Below are 26,773 nucleotides of genomic sequence, written 5' to 3' on the forward strand. Positions count from 1 at the left end.
AACCGATTCTGCTGGTGGTATGAAATGTCGTACAAAATATTGTAAAAAGATCGCCAATATCTACAAGTTTGGTATTGTTTTTCGAAAAAAAATAATTTAAGTTTGTTAGATAAAACAGGCGCCAATAAAAATGAACAAAAGATAAAAAGGCATCACATTTACACCTGTTGCAAACTGTTAATCCGTAACGATGACCCCTGCCAATTTTGCATTGCAATTTTTTAGTTAATTGGGCTATTTTTGACATGCATCACATTTACGCCTGTTGCAAACTGTAAATCCGTAACGGATGTCCCTACCAATTATGCATTGCAATTTTCTTGTTAATTGGTCATCTTTTGATAAGCGATAAACAAACATGACAGAACAAATGGTTTTATTCTGCAGAATTAGCATGCTTATACTACACAAAATCAACGGTCATACTTATTTAATATATATATATCAGTTTACGAATATTCAAATTTGATTTTCATATTCGAATATTCAAATTTGATTTTCATATTCGAATATTCGTTCCCATCCCTACTTTTAATGCATTCAACTGACAACACTATAGATAAGAAACCACTTCCACTAGACTCAAACTTTGTTCGCTCAAACTTGGCCACACCAGCAAAAATTTCTCGAGTTACTGGTGGTTTGAGCCACTGAACAATATACAAACAGACTGTTATTACGGATCCACTACCTAAAGCAGAAAAAAGTCAGTCAAGTTACAACAAAGAATTTCAAACTGATTGAAAAATAACAAAAAGTGTAAAATCTTACTTGGCACACAGCCGGTATTTCCTTTCAGGTATTTGTCGTTAGAACACTTGCATGTTGTATCACAGAGAGCGCCTGGAGATTTACACTGACTCACGTCATCGCAAGCCTGACCATTTATTTTCTCTGTTAGAGACACAAGCATCATATTGTTAATTCACTGCAACTAAATTACTGATTTGCTCAAGGCAAGTGCATGTATTCAAATCAGAATGATGGGGATTGTTTCTCCTGGTGTAGAATTTGATAGTAAATACTGTAAAATCATTAATATTCATGGGGGACTAATTTTTGTGGATTTTGTAGTTAGTCAATCCACGAAATTTAATCCCAACGAACAAGTAAAATTCCCATTCATTTATGTTCAAAAGTTGAAATCCACGAATTCATATCCCCATGAAATTGCCGTTTTGACCAAAACCACGAAATTTCATGCCCACGAAATTATATGATTTTACAATAGCTCTAACTATTATAAGTTTCAAGCCAAAAGCTTTGATAGTAACAGAGATATATGACTTTATCAAAAACTTATACCAACAGTGATGTGAGTTCAATAGCTCTACTTTTTCTTCCAAAAGTAAAGCTAACAAGAGCTGTCCATAAGACAGCATGCTCCACTATTCGGGGTATTGACAGTAAAATGAATATATGTCTCAATAAGAGACCTTTACTTTAAAAGGAAGATACACCAAGGGGCATAGTTCTGTCAAGAACACAAATTAGGGTTATTGGGATTGTTACCACACATGCAGATGATGATGGTAAAGATAAATTTTGAGTTTCATGTCATTATCTTATATAGTACCAATGTTATGTCCAGAACACGAAGTTTGTTAAAAAATTGAAGTATAAAAGGGGCATAATTTGGTCAAAAATACAAATCAGAGTTATGGGGATTGTTACCACACATGCAGATGATGATGATAAAGATACATTTTAAGTTTCAAGTCTTTATCTTATATTGCATTAAAGTAATATCTGGAAAGCAAAGATTGCAAAAAAGTTTAAGTACAAAAGAGGCATAATTCTGTCAAAAATATAATGAGTTATGGGGTTTGTAACCACACATGCAGATGATGATTGTAAAGAAATATTTTTAATTTCAAGTCATTATCTTTTAAAGTACCAAGGATATGTCTATAAACGAAGCTTTCCAAAAAATTTAACATGAAAATAATTCCAAGTATAACAATTTTTGACCTTGGCCTTGGGTATAATAGGCCCAGCCCCTGCACATTGTTTGTTTGTATGCTGGACAATGTTTATTTGAAGTTACAGTAAGATATAAGCAGTAGTAACAAAGATATGACAGAAAAACAAAGGTTGCCGAAAAAACTTTAACAAAGAAGGGTCACGCCGACGCAAACGCGATTAGAATAGCCCCCCTATTCTCTGAATAGTGGAGCTAAAAACGGAATAACTTTACTTTTACTCTTAATATAAAATACCACTTGACATGTTCTCCTGTTGACTGGCCAATAGTCAGGTAGTTGCTTATCCAAACAATTCAATACATTTTCCTCAACACTGCTTTCCAGAAGATTTTTTTTCTTGCCAATTTCCTGACAAAACGTAACAGTTCATATGTATGCAGGAAATATCTTGTTAACTATTACTCTCTGAGTCAGGTAATCATTCACATGATCTTTCCAAACATTGGGCAACAGTTTTGATTATTGCACAACAAGCTACGTTACCATATATAAAACATAGAATAACTTCTGGATACATACTATTTTCACAGGTTTTGGTTGTAGTTGCATAGTAGTCACCAGACACACATTTACAGTCGCTCAACGCACACACGGCATTCGGGGTGAGACAGTCAGTATCTGTTACACAGCCCGATTGGTCAATGTCTATCACTGGTAATATATATGAATTGCAAATTTCATAGCAGATAATTATTTATAAATTTCTTGAATGATCCAAGGCTACAATTATAGGTTATTAGCTTTGTATCGGGAAATATGCACGAGTTCTTCAGCGGAAATATTGCGCAACTTTAGGAGCGCAATATTCTTCCACTGAAGAACAAGTGCATATTTCCCGATGCAAAGATAATAACATTTTTATTACATATGCATCTACACATATAAATATTATGTAAATATCATAAATATGTTCAATAGCCTGAATAGGATTGACAATACTGAACTAAATAGAAAAAATAGTGCAACAACACACACACTGAATTACGTGATGCACCCGATATAAAATTCAGGCGTCAGTGTATGGAAAAATATTGACGTTTCCGGTACCAGTGTAACTTAACGAAGAATAGAAACGAGTATGTAATAAATTTCAATACAGAGTAAGCTCTTTACCACTAACGCCAATGTGAAGACTAGTATTATTTATCTGGTTTGTTAGTGACCTTTCATGGAAATATTCACAATACTTAAGCATAATACATTGCAGAAGCTGTACACAAATACATGTGTACTGATATCTTACATTTTTTGCAGGTGTTATTCTTCAGTTGGTACCCTGTTTCACAATCACATTTCCCGCTGACACACACGGCACTGGAGACCAGGCATTGTAAAGCAGCATCAACACAACCAGCTTCCCCTTGTTGTAGTTCTGAAACAAGTACCAGTTACTAATTTAGTTTGATATTAAAATCGCTTTTTTTACCATTCTGGAGTTTGCTTCATAGAAAAAATCAGTAGCGGCTCTGAGATTTAAAATCTGAGTTTGAAAACTAGCAGGTCTCAATTTTTTTAATGCAGACTTGCGATGGCTTGTTTTCAAGTTTGCTCTCAGAATCAAACAATCTGATGGAATCTTTTTGAGACTGGTTTTCAATTTAAGCTATATTTGTCCAAGGGTATATAACCAGTCTAAAAACTCCAGCATCCGATTGGTTGATTCTAAACACAATTTAAAACTGGCCAATAACAAGCTTCGGTCTGAAACTGATCTCCAAAAATTAATTTGATCAACTTCTGCTGTTTATAAAATAGAGGCATTATCATGAAATATGATGAATTAGCAAGAATCAAACCTATGACCTCTGGATTATGCTGCCTTTACCACATCTTCCTACAACCCATTATATAAGATTCTTTGATCGCTGAAAACTGCCCTTAAATGCTGTCCAGAGGGAAGGGAAAACAGCTGTCATTCTCGGGCAGTTATGTATGATAATTTTGCTGGCACATGACATTCAAAATAGCAAATGAAAATAGCTTGATGAAAAACATATTTGGGTATTTCCTGGCAATAGCTAATATTTTGTCATACTGGTGCTGAAGATATGATATAACTTAAGTGAATGCTACTGGTATTTTACACAAGTTTTTCCCTAAGGAAAGACAGGAATATCTATCCATGGCACATGATCAGAAAATGCTATATTTTTCCTGCTAGGTAGGCAAGAAGCAATTTTCTACCCAAAATGTCAGCAGATTTCAACAAAAGTAAGTCCATTAATACCTTGTCTCAGCCAGGAGGACAACAAATTGATTTGAGTTGCACAAAATGTGCATTAATGAGAATGATTTTAAAAAATATACGTTTTGCATTAATTACATGCTATTTTATATTAAAATAAAGACCAAAGAAATAAATTTTTATAAGTTCTTTGATTAAAAATACATACTTCGGCGACAAGCATCATCACTCGCATTGTGGTAAATCCCGTCAGCACATGTACAAACTTGAGGAGTTCCATCACAGATAGAGTCAATTGTTTCACAGTTTGTCTTGATAGAACAGTTTTCTCCGTATGCCTTCTCTGTAACAAATGTAAAAAAAGAACAACATTTATTTCTATAACTACTTTTGCTTTATTGTAACTACTTTTGCTTTATTGTAACTACTTTTGTACTTTTTTTATATGGACAGTCCAACTTCATTCACTCAAACCTGGTTAATTTGAACACCATCCTTAGCTCTAACTCACTGTTAGGTCCTGGCAAAATGTCTATAATGTGTGTAATTTTTGATGACTCAAACTACCAATAACTCGAATAAATTTTACCAGTCCCGTCAAGTTTGAATGAATGAAATGCAAATGTACACGGTTTATTGAACAAAATTATCTAATACACATTTGTTTAAAAACAGCCAAGACTTTGGATTTTTCACAGCATGGTGTCATATTATTACAATTTTTCTTTACATAAAATTTTCTGAAAGCATTTACAAGCTTGCAATTGACTATTTTTACATAGATCCATCCAAGATTTAGAGAATATGCATGATAATAATGCATAATACATCTGAATAATTAAAATTGATATTAGTATATTTCTTACAATATTTAAAACTTTTCAATCCCTACTAAAGTAACAAAAAAGAAAAGATGTATTGCCTACATTTTTGCTTACTATATTATCTTTGTAATTTTGATGCATCGATATGAAAATGGAAATCAAGGGAGACAACCATCCTTGCTCAGTTTTGGGACAAAATATTGAATCAATCAGTAACATTTTTTGTCTAACCACTTTTAACACAGTGATAACGGAGTTCATTTTATCAGTTTAATATCTATTAGTGCATTTTTGTCCTTGGAGCTAAAATGTGACAGCAAGGGACGAAACAGGGGAGGTAATCTAAACAGTTTAAACTGCAATAACTTTGTCATTTCTAAGTCAAACTCGATGAAATTGGCTTTAAATTGCCTCTGATGATTAAACGATATCATCTCAATAAGAAGCATTGAAATTGCTTCAAAAATAAACATCCTGTTGATATTATTACTTGATTGACTACACAAGACAACACCTGATGTGAACCACATTAAAGAACGTAAAATTAGACTTTTGTAGATAAGATCATTTTTACTTTACATCTAATTCAGAATTTGAACAGATATATATGGATTGCTAAAAACTGACACTTCTATATAGTTGACAGTTGAAGACAATGTTGCACAATGTTCACCCTTGTTTTGAACACAATTGCTGCTCTGCAAGAATAAAACTGGTATATAACCAAACTTACCACCCCTATATTTTCAAAAGACCAGCATTTTTTTTGCATATAAAGTTTCAAAATTGGTCTAGCATTTTGCTTGCAAGTAAATTTTCAAAATATTATTATCTAAATGTTGTCAAAAATTTGACAAGCACTGTTTTCCCATATCTTTTCAAAACTGGATTTAGTCTAGCATTTTTTTTTGCCTGTAAATTTTCAAAATCAGACAGACACTTGTTTACTTCAATGTTTTCAAAACTGGACAAGCATTTATTTGCTTAAATATTTTCAAAATTGGACAAACACTTGTTTGCCATAATAATTTCAAAACATACATACTTCTCAAGCAGACACCTTTCTGTATTGCACCGTTGCTATCAAAATACCCAGAAACACATTGACACACACTTGGGGAACCTGTACATAATGCGTCTGCTACTGAACAGTCACTGGGGATGGAACATGATTCACCGAGACCCAACTTGCCACGAGCTGTAAATACAAAAATGATAGTCATGAGTTGTGTTGAATTCTTACATGCAGAACCTGAACATATTTTGACAGGCTACAAAGCGACAATATCAAGAAACACAAGAAACTAAACTTGAAAACTGTATATGTAGGGGGGAGACCATTCCAGGAATGTATTGTTCTTGGAAAAAAGGAGTTAGAATGGTAAAGGGTATGAGATTGTGGGATCAAGTAATTCAGGTTCCTTGTAGGTACAACATGGTTATGGTTAACTGCACTAACTACTTTATTTTAACAAGAGCTGTCACAGGAGACAGCGCGCTCGACTTTTTCGACACTGGATAGTGAAACTGGGCACATCTGAGGAAACTGGAGCTGTCACTGGAGTGTTTATTAACTCCAATGGTGAATGAAGATATTGCACAATTGCCTGAGTCTGTGTCAAAAATATTAAGTAATAAGAGAGGTACAGATAAAGTGTATCAAAACACTATATAAGTATAGCCTAACCAAAAGGGGGCATAATTAATAAAATATTGGTGCAAGAGTTATGCATCTTGTGTCATATGATGTGGGTGATAATGTGGAACAACTACTTCAAGTTTGAATCAAATGCATTTCATAATAACTGAGAGATAGTGAAAATGCATCAAAATTAACCTTTAATTCTAAGTAAAAGGGGGCATAATTCATGAAAAATTGGTGCCAGAGTTATGCACCGTGTGTTAAATGGCGTGGGTGATGATGTTGAACAACTATTTTAAGTTTGAATCAAATTCATTCTGTAATAACAGTGATAGAGTGAAAGTGCATCAAAACTTCAACCTGAAATTCTAAGTAAAAAGGGGGAATAATTCATGAAAAATTGGTGCCAGAGTTATGCACTTTGTGTCAAATGATGTGGGTGATGATGTTGAACAACTATTTTAAGTCTGAATCAAATCCATTCAGTAATAACAGTGATAGAGCGAAAGTGCATCAAAACTTTAATAGTGTTATTTCTAGAGCTCAAAAAGGGCAGGGTGCTGCCAAAAAGGGGCAGGGTGCTGTCCGAAAGGGGCAGGGTGCCCTTTTAGATGTGAAAGTTACCATAGCAGTAGTTGCATTTCTAGATGTCTATAGTTAATATGTATTCCATTTTTCTTTATTGCACACTTAAAAGAAATGTCACAGATTAAAGTGCTAAATCTTCCCAAAACTAGTAACAAAGTTTACAAAGGCTTTTTACTTACTTTATAGTTTAGGTTAAACCATTCAAGCCTTTCTCTTAAAAATGTCACCAAGAATGTCAACTTATTCATATGAATGTGAAATAGTGGAGGGCCTTAATATAAGCTTAATCTTGAAACCAAGATCATGTTGTAAACAACATAGTTAAAGACCTGTTTCAGGTCACATTGTAAACTGATAATTATCAAAAGTCCTAATGTATTTATCAGGTCTTTCATCAATATTTCATTAGCAGAAAGTGCTATTACAGTAAGGTTAAAGTTTACTAAATCGCATATCCAAAATATACTATCCGGATACTGGTACACTTTCGGAATGTTGTCTGAAAGTAGTTTTTACTCCGTTTAAATGACCCACTTGGGTAAACCAGAGATAGTTCCACATATTTTGATGTTTCTCATCATAAAAAATACACCGACTGTCAGTTTTTTTGAAGGAAATATGGAAAAATTGCATACGACATCGGGAGTAATAAGACTCGCGAACGGACATTCTAAACTTTCTTTTCCTTTAGATAATCATTAAAATGTGTGCATTTTCTAGTTTAAATTACAGTAGAATCAAACTGCATTGATATATACTTGTTATACTAAACGACGGTCTAATTTAAATTTTGCCCAAAGAAATCTAGGGCACTTTTCACGTGCTCGGTAATCAGCTGGCCGCTTACGCACGCTTTTTTGACATTTCACAGGATCCATACTCTTTATCAATTTGTTTTAACACTTCATTGATTCTCATTACCTGTGTGCACTCGCCGTGACGTAATTTGCTGATCAAAAAATCGTCGAGGCATGTCAACAGGGAATTTGGCGGGATTTAGCATAAGATCAAAGGCAACAGGGCACATTTTACGGGCAGCGTGGCGGCAGTAAAAAAGGGCAGGGCGGGGCGCCCCGCTGCGTCGCTCTAGAAATAACACTAATTTAACCTGTAATTCTGAGTAAAAAGGGGGAATAATTCATGAAAAATTGGTGCCAGAGTTATGCACCTTGTGTCATATGGCATCGGTGGTGATGCTGAACAACTATTTTAGTTTGAATCAAATCCATTTAGTAAAAACAGAGATAGAGTGAAAGTGCATCAAAACTTTAACCTCAAATTCTAAGTAAAAAGGGGGAATAATTCATGAAAAATTTGTGCCAGAGTTATGCATCTTGTGTCATATGATGTGGGTGATGATGTTGAACAATCATTTTAAGTTTGAATCAAATCCATTCAGTAATAACAGAGAAAGAGTGACAGTGCATCAAAACTTTAACCTTAAAAACTAAGTGGAAAGGGGAGATAAATCATGAAATATTGGTGCCAGAGTTATGGCCCTTATGCCAGATGATGTGGGTGATGATGAGGAATATTATTTCAAGTTTGAATCAAATCCATCAAGTAATTACAGAGATAAGTTTAAACAAGTGAAAGTGTAAAAAAACTTTTACCAAGGTGGGGACGCGGAAAGACGCCGACGCCGGGTCGAGTAGGATAGCTCTCCTTATACTTCGTATAGTCGAGCTAAAAACCATAAGAAACGGATTTTGGATGTGGTGTTGTTTCAATGGCCTATCAGTTAAGGTCTTTTAGCATTTGAGTTAGCCTAGTTGTCACATACAAATCGAGCTACAGATCACTGTTCACATTTAATTTTGTTTGTGAGAAATTTTTACCAAGGGTGCCATATAAAAGAGCAGTATTCAAGCTGTAGGCGGACATAGATGTTGTATGTTGTCAATTTTACATTTCTTGTTGTTTGTTTTGACACTTCTTGTCATCTTCTTCTTCTTCTTCTTCCAGATAAAGTACAGGGCCCACTCTGGAGCATCGACGCACTTGGTGAACTATGTATAAGGTGACTGTGAGGCGTAACATTGTGCAGATTTAAAAGACGATAAAATCATGAAGTGCGTCTAGTGTTGGAGGCCCTGGAGTCCCGCCGTGAAGCTGTCTAAGGTCTGTGACATATCAACTTCTTCCGGAAGCTGATTCCAAAGTCGAATGGCAGATGAAAAGAAGGAATGGTGGAGTAGTTCTGTACGACAGAATGGTAAATAGTACTTTGAGGTACGTCCTCGAGTTGCCAGTGTAGCAGGGTGGAAATATGCCGATGCAGGTATGTCCACGAGACAATGTGTAATCCTGTACACTAGAATCAGCTTACTGTCAGCTCTATGTTGTTGGAGTGATTGCCATCCTAGAGTGGAAATCATCTGACTAGTACTACTTGTGCAGCGGTAGTCACCAGTTATGAACCGGGCCGCATGTCTTTGGGCCGCTTCCAGCTTACTGATGTTGTTTGTGGTATGAGGGTCCCATGCAGGAGTTGCATAATCCATGATTGGTCTGACCAGAGACTTGTAACATTGAGCCTTGATGTTGGAAGGGCAGCTGGTCAAGTTCCGCCTGAGGAACGAGAGACTGTTGTTGGCTTTCTTGGATACAGAACATGGTCGTTCCAATGGAGCTTCTCGTTTATGGTGGTTCCAAGATATTTCCCACTAGGCACAATTGCTAGTAGCTCACCATGGATCTTGTAGATGGTGACAATTGGGGATCTTTTTCGTGTGATTCTGGTAGTTTCACATTTTGATGGGTTGAACTGCATCTGCCAGTCAGACTCCCACTTTTCTAGCTTCTGAAGGTCTTCTTGCAAGACGCTTGCGTCATGATGGCTCTTTATCCTTCTATAGAGCAGGCTTTTGTCTGCCAAAAGTTCTGATGTTGAAGCTACCTTTCCTGGCATGTCATTTATGTACAGGAGGAAAAGGAGAGGGCCCAGGACTGAACATTGTGGAACCCCTGATGTGATAGGTGCAGCTGGAGACAAATGGCTTTCGACAAGAACTTGCTTGCTTTTACTTGACAGAAAGCTCTCAATCCAGTGTAGGAGGCTTCCTCTGATGCCATTATGATGTAGCTTCTGTGCTAGGTGGCGGTGTGGAACTTTATCAAAAGCTTTGCAAGATAGCATCAATCTGGTCTCCATCTTCCATGGCCTGTGCAAGATCTTGTACTATGAGTACTAGTTACGTCTCGCATGAGCGCTTCTTGCGAAAGCTTTGTTGTGAATCTAAGCGAGTTATTTGTTTTTCATGTGGTGTTATCAATATGTTTTGACCACCTGAGACAATAACTTAGTGTGGCGCCTAGGTATTTTGCACTTTCTGTAGTTTTTTTTTTAAGTGTTAAATTTCAGATGATACAATAGCTAGGATTTTTTTTTTAATCCTTAATACCTCACACTTATCTGGCCTGAATTCCATTGACCACTCCTTTTCACAGGCTTCTAGGGAATAGAGATCGTTTTGTACAATTTGAGAATCAAGGGGGGATTTACTAGTAACCGTATACATTCATTGATGTAGAATACGAGTACCAGAACTCAATAAGATTCTACAAGACCAATTCAAGTATGATAAACAAAGGTATCATCTGCAAAAAGTCGCGATTTACGATACTTTTGATGGACTCTGGGAGGTCATTTATGTATAGACTAGAGTCAATTTGTACGGGCACATGTAAAGGCAGACATCTAAATAAAACAAAAAGTTCATAGAGCCTGATTAACTATTATTACTACGTACTAGTGTAACTCTGCAAATGGCATACGTTATTAAGGGGAAGTTACTGTGCAAATGTGGTAAGGATAGAGAGCGAAATGGAGCCCATTTCGCGAGGGAGAGGGATAACGACAACAGGCCGCGCATGGTTGCAAAATGCGCATGCGTCAATTGGTTACTTTTTATAGATGTCGGAAATTCCAACATTTATACATATTATTTAAGTTCCATATTGTGACGTATCCTACCGTACAATATGACTTAGTAGGGTTGTCAATGTTATGTAACATACAACAAAATGATTATAAGCCTGATTTGTCTCATTTTTTTCCGTTTATGTGGCCTTGAAAACTATCAAGTGGACACGTCTGCGGATGAAATAACGATGTAGTAGTTTCATTTAACTGGAACTGGTTAGTGCAATTTGAATTCGTATATTTTTTCTTATATACATAGGTTACACTTACACCATGAAACTGCAAAGTTTAATGCAATTTTGTTCAAAATAATTAATTACCTTGAAATAGAAAGTTTTGAGGTATGGTTCAAAATATTTAATTCATGTAAAGCAAGTAGACAAACATACAAATAAACAAAAATCGCCAGCAGAACATTTAAAATAATGTTTCAATATAAAACATATGCCACAAAACTCCCTGTAACTTAGTGTTTCCTTTTGTAGACATCATTGCTTTCAAGTTAAATTGTTAGTTAGACATGCACTTCAGAGGAAGCAAAACAGCATGTATTTCCTGAACCAATTATGATGTTTATTTGATTAAAATTCTAATCTTACATATCTCTTTTAGAGTTATTTTTAGCCTTTAAATTCACAGTCATTGCCCTTATGATAACTAACGAGAAAAATGAATGCCGTTCTCTAAAATTCAAACTATGTTTGAAGTGGATAAAATGTGTAAGGGACCGGGTAGCTCTGTCAAAAGAGTTCGTCCAGTAAGCGAAAGGCCCCGGGTTCGAGTCCTGGTTACGCTGTACAGTTTTCTCACCCAGTGACATATCCCTCATGGAGCAGCCTATAAGTCATTTACGAAGCAAAAAATACGGTATCATAAGTTTACTTTTTGTGGCAACATACATTGAAATGGCTGCTTCAATATTTGACATATATATGAAGATAAGGTATCACAATTCTTTCTACGGCACGCACCGTTTGAAATATTAATGCTATATCGAATGGTATACACAAAAGTTAACTGTGCAGAATTTTATCATATTTGCATCATTTTTTTTCTACAAACGTTATTTGTACTGTTTTGAAATTACTTTAGCCATGCACCCACTGTTGTCATGGTCAGAGCAAGATCTGTATCATAAATACAGATAAATAGGCTCCAACTGATGTCATGGTCCGGTAACACAGCTAAAGTAGGTCTGTACAAGTACTATAGATACCAGGCCCCAACTGTTGTCATGGTTTGTAACAACAGATAGAGCATGGTGTGTATAAGTACTATAGATAACAAGGCCTCAGCTGTGTCATTGGTTGTGTAACAACAGATAGAGCATGGTGTGTATAAGTACTATAGATAACAAGGCCTCAACTGTTGTCATGGTTGTGTAACAACAGATAGAGCATGGTGTGTATAAGTACTATAGATAACAAGGCCTCAACTGTTGTCATGGTTGTGTAACAAAGCCTAGAGCATGGTCTGTATTAGTACTATAGATACCAATGACCAAACGTTTCTTATGGTTGTGTTACAACAGCTAGAGCATGGTCTGTATCAGTACAATAGATAAACCTGCTCCGGCTGTTGTCTTTGACCGGTATGGTTTGTATCAGTACTATAGATAACAAGGCCCCAACTGTTGTCATGGTTGTGACAACAGCTAGAGCATGATATGTAACTGTACTAAATATAACCAGGTCCCAACTGCTTTCATGATTGTGTTACATCAGCTGGAACATTGTGTGTATCAGTACTTTAGATAACCATGCCCAAACTTTTGTCATGGTTGTGTTACAGCAGCTACATCATGGTCTGCATCAGTACTTTAGATAGCCAGACCCCAATTATTGTCATGGTTGTGTTACAACAGGTACAGCATGGTCTACATCATTACTTTAGATAACCAGACCCCAACTGTTGTCATGGTTGTGTTACAAAAGCTACAGCATGGTCTGTATCAGTACTATAGATAATCAGACCCAAACTGTTGTCATAATTGTGTAACAACAGTTAGGGCATGGTCTGTAGCAGTACTATATGTAAACAGGCTCTGACTGTGGCCATTGTCCGGTAACAATAGCCGGAGAATAATCTGTATTAGTACTAACGATAACCTGGCCCAAACTTTTCTCATGGTTGTGTTACAACAGCTAGAGCATGGTCTGTATCATTACAATAGATAAACCTGCTCCGACTGTTGTCATTGTCCGGTAGCAACAGCTAGAGCATAGTCTATATCATTACAATAGATACACATGCTGCGGCTGTTGTCATTGACCGGTAACAACAGCTAGAGCATGCTCTGTATCAGTGCTATAGATAACCAGACCCCAAATATGGTCATAGTTGTGTTACAACAGCTGGAGTATGGCATAAATCAGTACAATAGATAAACATGCCCCGGTTGTTGTCATGGTCCGGTAGAAAAAGCTAGAGCATGGTCTGTATCAGTGCAAAAGATAAAATGCTCCGGCTGTTGTCATGGACCGGTAACAACAGATGGAGCATGGTCTGTATTATTACTATAAATACACAGGCCCCAACTGTTGTCATGGTTGTGTAACAACACCTGGAGCATGGTCTGTATTAGTACTATAGATGAACATGCTCCGGCTGTTGTCATGGTCCGGTTACAACAGCTACAGCATGGCCTGTATCGGTAATGTAACAAGGCCCAAACAATTCTCATGGTTGTGTAACAACAACTAGAGTATGGTCTGTAATAGTACTATAGATACCAACGACACAACTTTTCTCATGGTTGTGTTACAACAGCTAGGGCATGGTCTGTATCAGTACAATAGATAAACCTGCTCAGGCTGTTGTCATTGTCCGGTAGCAATAGCTAGAGCATAGTCTATATCATTACAATAGATAAATATGCTTCGGCTGTTGTCATTGACCGGTAACAACAGCTAGAGCATGGTCTGTATCAGTACTAAATATAAACAGGTACATCATGGTCTGCATCATTACTTTAGATAACCAGACCCTAAATGTTGTCATGGTTGTGTTACAACAGCTGCAGCATTGTCTGCATCAGTACTATAGATAACCAGACCCCAACTGTTGTCATGGTTGGGTAACAACAGTTAGAGCATGTTCTGTATAAGTACTATAGGTAAACATGCTCTGACTGTGGACATGGTCTGCTACCAACAGCTGGAGCATAATCTGTATCAGTACTAATGATAACCTACCCTAACTGATGTCATGGTTGTGTAAGAACAGGTAGAGCATGGTCTGTATTAGTACTATAAATAAACAGGCCCCAACAAGTGCCAAGGTTGCGTTACAACAGCTGGAGCATGATATGTATCAGTACTATACATAAACATGCTCCGGCTGTTGTTATGATCCGGAAACAACAGCTGGAGCATGGTCTGTATCAGTACTATAGATGAACATGCTCCGGCTGTTGTCATGGTCCGGAAACAACAGCTGGAGCATGGTCTATATCAGTGCAAAAGATAAAATGCTCCGGCTGTTGTCATGGATCGGTAACAACAGCTGGAGCATGGTCTGTATTAGTACTATGAATAAACAGGCCCCAACTGTTGTCATGGTCCGGTTACAACAGCTGCAGCATGGTCTGTATCAGTAATGTAGATAACAAGGCCCAAACTATTCTGATGGCTGTGTGACTACACCTAGAGCAGGATCTGTATCTGTATTAAATATAACCAGGCCCAAATGCTTTCATGGCTGTGTTACATTAGCTGGAGTATTGTCTGTATCAGTACTGTAGATAACCATGCCCAAACGTTTGTCATGGTTGTGTTACAACAGCTACATCATGGTCTGCATCAGTACTTTAGATACCGTGACCCCAATTATTGTCATGGTTGTGTTACAACAGGTACAGCATGGTCTGCATCAATACTTTAGATAACCAGACCCCAACTGTTGGCATGGTTGTGTTACAAAAGCTACAGCATGAACTGTATCAGTACTATAGATAATCAGACACCAAATGTTGTCATGATTGTGTAACAACAGTTAGGGCATGATCTGTAGCAGTACTATAGGTAAACAGGCTCTGACTGTGGCCATGGTCCGGTAACTATAGCCAGAGAATAATCTGTATTAGTACTAACGATAACCTGGCCCAAACTGTTGTAATGGTTGTGTTACAACAACTAGAGCATGGTCTGTATTAGTACTATAGATAAACAGGCTATGGCTGTTGTCATGGTTAGCCAACAACAGCTACAGCATGGTCTGCATCAGTTCTGTAGATGACCAAGTCCCAACTATTCTCATAGTTGTGTAACAACAACTAGAGCATGGTCTGTATTAGTACTACAGATACCTAGGACCCAGCTATTGTCATGGTTGTGTTACAACAGCTAGAGCATGGCCTGTATCAGTACAATATATAAACATGCTCCGGCTGTTGGTCCGGTAGCAACAGCTAGAACATGGTCTATATCAGTGCAAAAGATAAAATGCTCCGGCTGTTGACATGGACCGGTAACAAAGGATGGAGCATGGTTTGTATTAATACTATAAATACACAGGCCCCCAACTGTTGTCATGGTTGTGTAACAACACCTGGAGCATGGTCTGTATTAGTACTATAGATGAACATGCTCCGGCTGTGTCATGGTCCGGTTACAACAGCTAAAGCATGGTCTGTATCAGTATTATAGATAATCAGACCCAACTGTTGTCATGATTGTGTAACAACGTTAGGGCATGGTCTGTAGCAGTATATATGTAAACAGGCTCTAACTGTGGCCATGGTCCGGTAACAATAGCCGGAGAATAATCTGTATTATTACTAACAATAACCTGGCCCCACTGTTGTCATGGTTGTGTTACAACAGCTAGAACATGGTCTGTATCAGTACTATAGATAACAAGGCCCAACTGTTTTCATGGTTGTGTACAACAGCAAGAGCATGGCTGTATCAGTACAATAGATAAACCTGCTCCGGCTGTTGTTATTGTCCGATAGCAACAGTTAGAGCGTAGTCTATTTCATTACAATAGATAAATATGCTGCGGCTGTTGTCGTTCACCGGTAACAACAGCTAGAGCATGGTCTAAATCAGTACTAAATATAACCAGGCCCCAACTGTTTTCATGGTTGTGTTTACAACAGCTGGAGTATGGTATAAATCAGTACTATGGTTAAAAATGCTCCAGCTGTTGTCATGATTCGGTTACAACAGAAAAATCATGGTTTGTATCAGTACTATACAATGTAGAAAACAAGGACCCAACTGTTGTCATGGTTGTGTTACAACAGCTAAAGCATGATCTGTATCTGTACTAAATAAAACCAGGCCCCAACTGCTTTCATGGTTGTGTTACAACAGCTGGAGCATTGTCTGTATCAGTACTTTAGATAAACATGCCCAAACTTTTGTTATGGTTGTTTTTGCAACAGCTACATCATGGTCTGTATCAGTACTTTAGATACCCTGGCCCCAGCTGTTGTCATGGTTGTTTTAAAACAGCTGGAGCATGTTCTGTATCAGTACTTTAGATAACAAGGCCCAAACTATTGCCATGGTTGTGTGACAACCGCTATAGAATGGTCTGTATCATTACTCTAGATACCAGGCCCCAACTGTTGTCATGGTTTTGTTACAACAGCTGGAGCATTGTCTGTATTAGTACTATAGATAACCAGACTCCAACTGTTGTCATGGTTGTTTAACAACAGTTAGAGCATGTTCTGTATAAGTACTATAGGAAAACATGCTCTGGCTGTGGTCATGGTCTGGTACCAAGAGACGGAGCATAATCTGTATCAGTACTAATGATAACCTGGCCCTAACTGATGTCATGGTTGTGTAAGAACAGGTAGAGCATGGTCTGTATTAGAACTATAGATAAAACAGGCCCCAACAATTGTCAAGGTTGCGTTACAACAGCTGGATCATGATATCTATCAGAAACTTAGATAAACATGTTCCGGCTGTTGTCATGATCCGGAAACAACAGCTGGACGCATGGTCTGTATCAGTACTATAGATGAACATGCTCCGGCTGTTGTCATGGTCCGGTTACAACAGCTACAGCATGGTCTGTATTAGTACTGTAGATACCTAGGACCCAACTTCCCTCATGGTTGTGTTGCAACAGCTAGAGGATGGTCCGTATCAGTACAATAACCTGCTACGGCTGTTGTCATGGTCCGGAAGCAACAGCTTGACCAAGGTCTATATCAATACAATAGATAAAGATGCTCCGGCTGTTGTCATGGACCGGTAAGAACAGACAGAGCATTGTTTGTATCAGTACTATAGATAACCAGGCCCAAACTGTTTTCATGGCTGTGTAACAACAGCTAGCGCATGGTTTGTATCAGCACTAAATGTATCCAGGGCCCAACTGTTTTCATGGTTTTGTTACAACAGCTGGAGTATCTTCTGTACCAGTACTATAGATAACAAGGCCCCAACTGTTGTCATGGTTGTGCTACAACAGGTGGAGCATGTTCTGCATCACTACTTTAGATATCAAGGCCCCAACGGTTGTCATGGTTGTGTAACAACAGTAAGAGCATGATCGATGTGGGTTCGAGCCTAACGCGGGGCGTTGAATTGCTCATGTTAGGAAGCCATCAAGCTGGCTTACGGAAGGTCCGTGGTTCTACCCCAGGTCCCCGCTCGTGATGAAATAATGTACGAAGGGTCACCTTGGGTCTTCCTCCACCATCAAAGCTGGAAAGTCGCCATATGACCTATAATTGTGTCGGTGCGACCTTAAACCCAACAAAATAAGTAAAATAAAGTTAGAGCATGATCTGTATCCGTACTATAGGTTAACATGCTCTGACTGTTGTCATGATCCGGAACCAATAGACGGAGCATGGTCTGTATCATTGCTTAAGATAACCTGGCCCCAACTGTTCTCATGGTTGTGTAAGAACAGGTAGAGCATGGTCTGTATTAGTACAATAGATAAACAGGCCCCAACAATTGTCAAGGTTGCGTTACAACAGCTGGAGCATGGTATGTATCAGTACTATATATCTCCAACTGTTGTCATGGTCCGGTAACAACAGCTACAGCATGATCTGTATCAGTATTGTAGATAACGAGGTCCCAACTATTGTCGTGGTTGTGTAACAACAGCTAGAGCATGGTTTTTATCAGTACAATAAACCTGCTCCGCCTGTTGTCATGGTCCGGTAGCAACAGCTAGAGCATGTTCTGTATCAGTACATAGATAAACATGCTACGCCTGTTGTCATTGACCGGTAACAACAGATAGAGCATGGTTTCCTTCAGTACTAAAAGAACCAGCCCCAATTTGTTGTCGTGTTGTATAACACAGCTAGAGCATGGTTTGTACCAGGACTATAGCCAACCAGGCCCAAAATGTTATCATGGTTGTGTTACAACAGCTAGAGAATCGTCTATATTAGTACTATAGATAAACAGGCCGCACTGTTGTCATGTTTGTGTATAAACGCAAGAGTACGGTCTGTATCAGTACTATATATATCTCAGGACCCAACTATTCTCGTGTTGTTTAACAACAATTAGATCATGTTTGTATCAGTACTATAGATAAACATGCCCTGACTGTTGCCATAGTCCGATACCAACAGCCGGAGCATCTGTTTCAGTACTAAAGATAATTAGGCACCAACTGTTGTCATGGTTGTGTTACAACAGTTGGAGCATTGTCTGTATCAGAATCATACCATGCTGCAGATGCTATTACCGAACCATTGTAAAAGTCGGAGCATGGTTATCTATATTACTCCATATATACCATGCTCCAGCTGTTTGTACCGAACCACAACAACAGCCAGAACATGTTTATCTGTAATACCGATATCGAGGTGTTAACGCCAGAACGGTTAAGTCCATTTTTCAAATAGTAGAGAGAAACGGAAAAGAAGTTTTAGACACATAAAACTTTTTATGAATGGGAATATTTAGGTATGATTTAGTTATATTATAGTCAACAATGTTGTTATAATATAGGAAGACTTCTCATAAATTAAATTGGTTTAATAGTAAAATTGTACTTAACTCAATCTGGCATACAACAAACTGCAAAATAATTCGAAGTTTCAAATGTGTTAAGTGCACTTAGTACTCTAAAAAATTGCAATAATGTTGATTTTATTGGATGCCATACTGTCACAAGTGCACTTATAACAAAACTATCAAACCCTATGGCATGATTTACAAAGACTAAGGAAATATGTGCACTTAGTACAAATAGAAATGTTGAGTAAAAAGTGTATAAAATTACAGATTATGCTTAAATTGGAAAACAATTACACCACACAAAGTTTCAACAATCCATTCTAGATATTAGTAAAAGAATATTTTCCCATCTGTTTCTAGTATATAGTACCTCTTAAAACAAAACAACTCTTTTGTACTTATAACAACTATTCAATATCAGAGTCATTACTTACTTCCAACATGTCTGGTTCTGATAGGCAGTCTCTGGCTGCTTTTTCAGAATGAATATTCTTGAAATACTGATGGAATTCTGAAGATATTGTAACATCAGAACAAAGCTAGAGAAGGTCCTTCCTTTTTTAAATAATGGGAAGTTTTGCATTGTAGATCGGCAGTAAATCAGATTTTATAGAAGCTCCTTTCCTTGATGATTTCAGTTTTATACAGTGGAAATGTAGGTCATAGAAACATATTCATTTCCAGGTTTACCTTCTGTAAATTTTAACCTTTTAGTTTTTTTTCCACTTTTCTGTCCCTTTTTATCTTAGCATTTTAGGAATTCATACGTTGCAATGCTCTTTATTGAAAGAAAAACTCTCACTGGTAAATGTGCTACAACAACAGCCAGAACAAGGTTATTTGTAATACCGATATATACCGTGCTCTTCCTGTTCATTTCAAACCATGACAACAGTTGGGGCATGGTTATCTATAGTACTCATATTTACCTTGATCCAGCAGTTGTTATCGAACCACAACAACAGCCAAAACATATTCATCTGTAATACTGATATAAACTATGCTCTTCCTGTTGTTACCAAACCATGACAACAGTTGGAGCATGGTTATCTATAGTACTCATATTTTCCAGACTCCCACTGTTGTTACTGAACCACAGAAACAGCCAGAACATGGTTATCTGTAATACTGATATATACCATGCTCTTCTTGTTGATACCAAACCATGACAACACTTAGGGCATGGTTATCTATAGTACACATATTTACTATGCTCCCACTGTTATTGAACAACAACAACAGTCAGAACATGGTTATCTGTAATACTGATATATACCATGCTCTTCCTGTTGATACCAAACCATGACAACAGTTAGGGCATGGTTATCTAAAGTACACATATTTACTATGCTCCCACTGTTATTGAACCACAACAACAGTCAGAAAATGGACATCTGTAATACTGATATATACCATGCTTTTCCTGTTGTTACCAAACCATGACAACAGTTAGGGCATGGTTATCTATAGTACAGATATTTACTATGCTCCCGCTGTTATTCAACAGCAACAACAGTCAGAAAATGGTTATCTGTAATACTGATATATACCATGCTCTTCCTGTTGATACCAAACCATGACAACAGTTAGGCCATGGTTATCTATAGTACACATATTAACTATGCTCCCACTGTTATTGAACCACAAAAACAGTCAGAACATGGTCATCTGATATACTGATATATACCATGCTTTTCCTGTTGTTACCAAACCATGACAACAGTTAGGGCATGGTTATCTATAGTACACATATTTACTATGCTCCCACTGTTATTGAACCACAACAACAGTCAGAAAATGGACATCTGTAATACTGATATATACCATGCTTTTCCTGTTGTTACCAAACCATGACAACAGTTAGGGCATGGTTATCTATAGTACAGATATTTACTATGCTCCCGCTGTTATTCAACAGCAACAACAGTCAGAAAATGGTTATCTGTAATACTGATATATACCATGCTCTTCCTGTTGATACCAAACCATGACAACAGTTAGGCCATGGTTATCTATAGTACACATATTAACTATGCTCCCACTGTTATTGAACCACAAAAACAGTCAGAACATGGTCATCTGTAATACTGATATATACCATGCTTTTCCTGTTGTTACCAAACCATGACAACAGTTAAGGCATGGTTATCTATAATACTACTATTTACCATGCTCCCACTGTTGTTACTGAACCACAACAACAGTCAGGACATGGTTATCTGTAATACTGATATATACCATGCTCTTCCTGTTGTTACCAAACCATGACAACAGTTGGAGCATGGTTATCTATAGTACTCATATTTACCAGGCTCCCACTGCTGTTACTGAACCACAGAAACAGCCAGAACATGGTTATCTGTAATACTGATATATATATATACCATGCTCTTCCTGTTGATACCAAACCATGACAACACTTAGGGTATGGTTATCTATAGTACACTTATTTACTATGCTCCCACTGTTATTGAACACCAACAACAGTCAGAACATGGTTATCTGTAATACTGATATATACCATGCTTTTCCTGTTGTTACCAAACCTTGACAACAGTTAGGCATGGTTATCTATAGTATCACATATTTACTATGCTCCCACTGTTATCGGACCACACAACAGTCAGAACATGGTCATCTGAAATACTGATATATACCATGCTTTTCCTGTTGTTACAAAACCATGACAACAGTTGGGGCATGTTATCTATAATACTACTATTTACCATGCTCCCCACTGTGTTACTGAACCACAACAACAGTCAGAACATGGTCATCTGTAATACTGATTATATACCATGTCTCTACCTGTTGTTACCAAACCATGACAACAGTTGGGGCATGGTTATCTATAGTGCTACTATTTACCATGCTCCCACTGTTGTTACTGAACCACAAAAACAGCCAGAACATGGTTATCTGTAATACTGATATATACCATGCTCTACCTGTTGTTACCAAACCATGACAACAGTTAGGGCATGGTTATCTATAGTACACATATTTACCATGCTCCCACTGCTGTTACTGAACCACAAAAACAGCCAGAACATGGTTATCTGTAATACTGATATATATCATGCTCTACCTGTTGTTACAAAACCATGACATCAGTTAGGGCATGGTTATCTATAGTGCACATATTTACTATGCTCCCACTGTTATCGAACCACAACAACAGTCAGAACATGGTTATCTGTAATACTGATATATACCATGCTTTTCCTGTTGTTATCAAACCATGACAACAGTTGGGGCATGGTTATCTATAATACTACTATTTACCATGTTCCCACTGTTGTTACTGAACCACAACAACAGTCAGAAAATGGTCATCTGCAATACTGATATATACCATGCTTTTCCTGTTGTTACCAAACCATGACAACAGTTGGGGCATGGTTATCTATAATACTACTATTTACCATGCTCCCACTGTTGTTACTGAACCACAACAACAGTCAGAACATGGTCATCTGTAATACTGATATATACCATGCTCTACCTGTTGTTACCAAACCATGACAACAGTTGGGGCATGGTTATCTATAGTGCTACTATTTACCATGCTCCCACTGTTGTTACTGAACCACAAAAACAGCCAGAACATGGTTATCTGTAATACCGATATATATCATGCTCTACCTGTTGTTACAAAACCATGACAACAGTTGGGGCATGGTTATCTATAGTGCTACTATTTACCATGCTCCCACTGTTGTTACTGAACCACAAAAACAGCCAGAACATGGTTATCTGTAATACTGATATATATCATGCTCTACCTGTTGTTACAAAACCATGACAACAGTTAGGGCATGGTTATCTATAGTGCTACTATTACCATGCTCCCACTGTTGTTACTGAACCACAAAAACAGCCAGAACATGGTTATCTGTAATACTGATATATACCATGCTCTACCTGTTGTTACAAAACCATGACAACAGTTGGGGCATGGTTATCTATAGTGCTACTATTTACCATGCTCCCACTGTTGTTACTGAACCACAAAAACAGCCAGAACATGGTTATCTGTAATACTGATATATATCATGCTCTACCTGTTGTTATCAAACCATGACATCAGTTAGGGCATGGTTATCTATAGTGCACACATTTACTATGCTCCCACTGTTATCGAACCACAACAACAGTCAGAACATGGTTATCTGTAATACTGATATATACCATGCTTTTCCTGTTGTTATCAAACCATGACAACAGTTGGGGCATGGTTATCTATAATACTACTATTTTACCATGTTCCCACTGTTGTTACTGAACCACAACAACAGTCAGAAAATGGTCATCTGTAATACTGATATTATACCATGCTTTTCCTGTTTGTTACCAAACCATGACAACAGTTGTGGCATGGTTATCTATAATACTACTATTTACCATGCTCCCACTGTTGTTACTGAACCACAACAACAGTCAGAACATGGGCATCGTAATACTGATAATATACCATGCTCTTCCTGTTGTTACCAACCATGACAACAGTTGGGGCATGGTTATCTATAGTGCTACAATTTACCGTGCTCCCACTGTTGTTACTGAACCACAAAAACAGCCAGAACATGGTTATCTGTAATACTGATATATGCCATGCTCTACCTGTTGTTACCAAACCATGACAACAGTTAGGGCATGGTTATCTATAGTACTCATATTGACCATCATCCAGCAGTTGTTATCGAACCACAACAACAGCCAGAACATGGTCAACATGTGTACCATGTTTCGTCTGTTGCTTCTGGTGCATTATGTACAACTTTTGTATCATGGTTAACTCTAGTACTGATATATACCATGCTCCAGCTGTACTTAACCAAACAGCGACAACAAGTCGAACATGTTTATCTATAGTACCCATACATCACAGCCCCAGAGCTACGCATTTGCATAGTATGCCCACAACAAAAAGAAGCTGTAATGGAAAAATATTTCAGACGGGTTCAAACCAACTCAACTGTCATGGCATATTTATCCAAACTACTCATACAGTGCAACCTCTGTAGAGCAACACCCTTTGGGAGATACAAATATTGACTGTTATGTAGAGGTTGTTGTTCTGGAGAGGTATATTTGATAGTATATTTCTGCTTAGGGAAATTTTAAAGATGATGTTATATAGAGGTTTTGCTTAAGAGAGGGCCGCTGTGGTGAGGTTGTACTGTATATATTATGCACCACCTGGGGCATTGTGAACTATAATATTGGAATATACCATGTTTCAGCTGTTGTTACCGAATCATTACTACAGTTTGGAAATGGATATAAATTCTTTTGGTAATTACCATTCTCCAGCTGGGTTTACGGGACAACAGTCAGAACATGGATATATAATATATAAACCATGCTCCAGTCGCAAAAGCAACAATTGGCACAGTATTAACTATAGTACATGTACTGTTATGTGCAAACTCTAGCTGTTGTAACCTAACCACGGCAAGAGTCAATGTATGGTTATCTAAGATACACAGATATACCATGCTCCAGCTGTTATTACAGTGAATAACTATACTAATGATACATACCATGCTACAGTTGGTGTTCACTAAGCTGGGCTTCTGATTTTGCTATCGAACAATAGCAACATTTGGGAAATTGTTAACTACAATGCATGTACAGATATATGCTGTTGTTATCAAACCAGGACAAGAGTTTGTGCATGATTATTTATATTACTCATGTATACCATGTTCCAGCGGTTGCTACTGGAGCATTACAACTGTTAGGTCATGGTTAACTATAGTACTCAAATATACCGCGCTCCCGCTGTTGCTACCGAACCACGACAACGGCTAAAACATGGTTAACAATAGTACTGATATATACTATGCTCCAGCTGTTGTTATCAAACCATGACAACAGTTGGGGCATGGTTATCTATAGTACTCATATATCCCCTAGCTCAAGCTGTTGCTAGCTATCACTACAGCAGGGTCATGGTTAACTTTAGTACTGATATATACAATGCTCCAGCTGTTGTTACCAAACAATGACAACAATTAGGGCATGGTTATCTATAGTACTCATATATACCGTGTTCAGTCTTGTTTCCGAAAAAGAGGAAGAAGTAAAATATTCAAGTCGTCAATGACGTTTTTTGCTGCCTCAATAGACACAAATAAACCGTCATAAAAGTAATTCTTCATAGTGAATTCCTCATCCGATTCCATGATGTTAATTGAAAACAGAAAACGGGCTAGTTATCTAAAAATAGACTTTTATTTGGGATGACTATTTTTAGATGGCTATTTTTACACGATATTTGCACATGCGCATAACAATACCATGCGCAGCCTGTTGTCGTTATCCCTCTCCCATTTCGCGAAAGTCCATTTCGCGGAATGGACTTTACGTTCACGTATTTAGATTGAGGCCTTTAATTTCAATGGCAGCTGTATTCTCTTATATAAAACTAATAGATAAGTACTGGTCACTTCTAATCATATATTTATCCAGTTTACAACCGAAAGACCCAATTAATAAATCAATTAAATTATTCACTTCACGAATGGTGAATCTTATCTATATTTGATATAGTGGCCGTCTATCTATCTATGTATGCTGCATCACGCCTCTTTTCGAGTATTACGTGCAGCTGCGCGCCTGTACAAGAAATTTAAAAAGTAGAATGGACAAGAGAGTAAAAGTAATACACGATGTGTATTGCAAGCATGAAATACAGTTGATAGCGTTAAAAAACAAGAAGGATTTACAGATAAAGGCAGTTTAAAAACAGGTCTATCATGTTAAGCATTGTGTGCAAGTTTGGTCACACACTGCTTAAACTGGTTCAGGGTGGGGGCTTGCACAAGATGAGCTGGAAGGGATTCCAAAGCACTATGGTGGCTGGAAGAAAAGAGTACTTATAGTAATTACAGGGAGTGAGGATCTGGGTGTAGGAGTGGGGATGCATATGTCTTGTTAGGCGGGATGGGGGACTGACATAAGGGGGAAGTGGTACAACAACCAAACCATTCACTATTTTGTAAAACATAAGGAGGCGTGAATCAGATCTCCTATTTTCAAGGGTACGCCATCCCAGCTGATTTAGCATGTTTGTGACACTGCTGTAAGGGGAGTAGTCATGGTTAGCCCATCGCGCTGCCATCCGCTGATTCATTTCTATCTGGTGAATGTTATGTTGAGTAAATGGGCTCCAGACGCAGCTAGCATATTCCAGCTGTGGCCTGACCAGAGCTTTATAAGCTAATTCCCGAACTTTTGGGTTTTGGCATGGGATATTTCGCTTAATGAAGTTAAGTGTTCGGGTAGCTTTGGACGTGACTAAATTGATGTGTTTATTCCAGTTAAGATCTGAAGATATAGTGACCCCATGATACTTTGCATCAGGAACTGTTTCTAAGACTTGGCTATGGAGTATATATTTTCATCTGAAGGTTTTTTTTTACTTTGTTATGTTCATAACTGTGCATTTTGAGGGATTAAACTCCATGTCCCACTTACTTTCCCATAACTGTAACCTATTCAAGTTTTGCTGGAGGATGTTTTCTTTGGCAGAACTATTTACAGTTAAATAGTCAGCAGTGTCATCGGCGAACAATCGGACCTGTAAAATCTGATTTTCAGACAGGTCATTTATGTAGAGTAAGAAGAGAAGGGGGTCTAGGACGGAGCCCTGTGGGACTTC

The 26,773-nt window shown here is 37.7% G+C and overlaps 1 protein-coding gene across 1 annotated transcript in view; it reads right to left on the reverse strand.

Moving 5' to 3' along the window:
- Window positions 1–26,773, reverse strand: part of LOC123546328 (uncharacterized) — a 234,024-nt gene that overhangs the window by 172,082 nt on the left and 35,169 nt on the right. The window contains exons 9-13 of the mRNA XM_053550673.1: window positions 6,040–6,192; window positions 4,379–4,513; window positions 3,229–3,357; window positions 2,505–2,636; window positions 772–894 (exon numbers count right to left, since the gene is read on the reverse strand). Coding sequence (XP_053406648.1) covers window positions 772–894; window positions 2,505–2,636; window positions 3,229–3,357; window positions 4,379–4,513; window positions 6,040–6,192 — 672 coding nt within the window. The remainder of the gene's footprint in view (window positions 1–771; window positions 895–2,504; window positions 2,637–3,228; window positions 3,358–4,378; window positions 4,514–6,039; window positions 6,193–26,773) is intronic.

Source organism: Mercenaria mercenaria, chromosome 9 (assembly GCF_021730395.1).
Source record: "Mercenaria mercenaria strain notata chromosome 9, MADL_Memer_1, whole genome shotgun sequence".
In the NCBI taxonomy this organism is placed as follows: domain Eukaryota; kingdom Metazoa; phylum Mollusca; class Bivalvia; order Venerida; family Veneridae; genus Mercenaria; species Mercenaria mercenaria.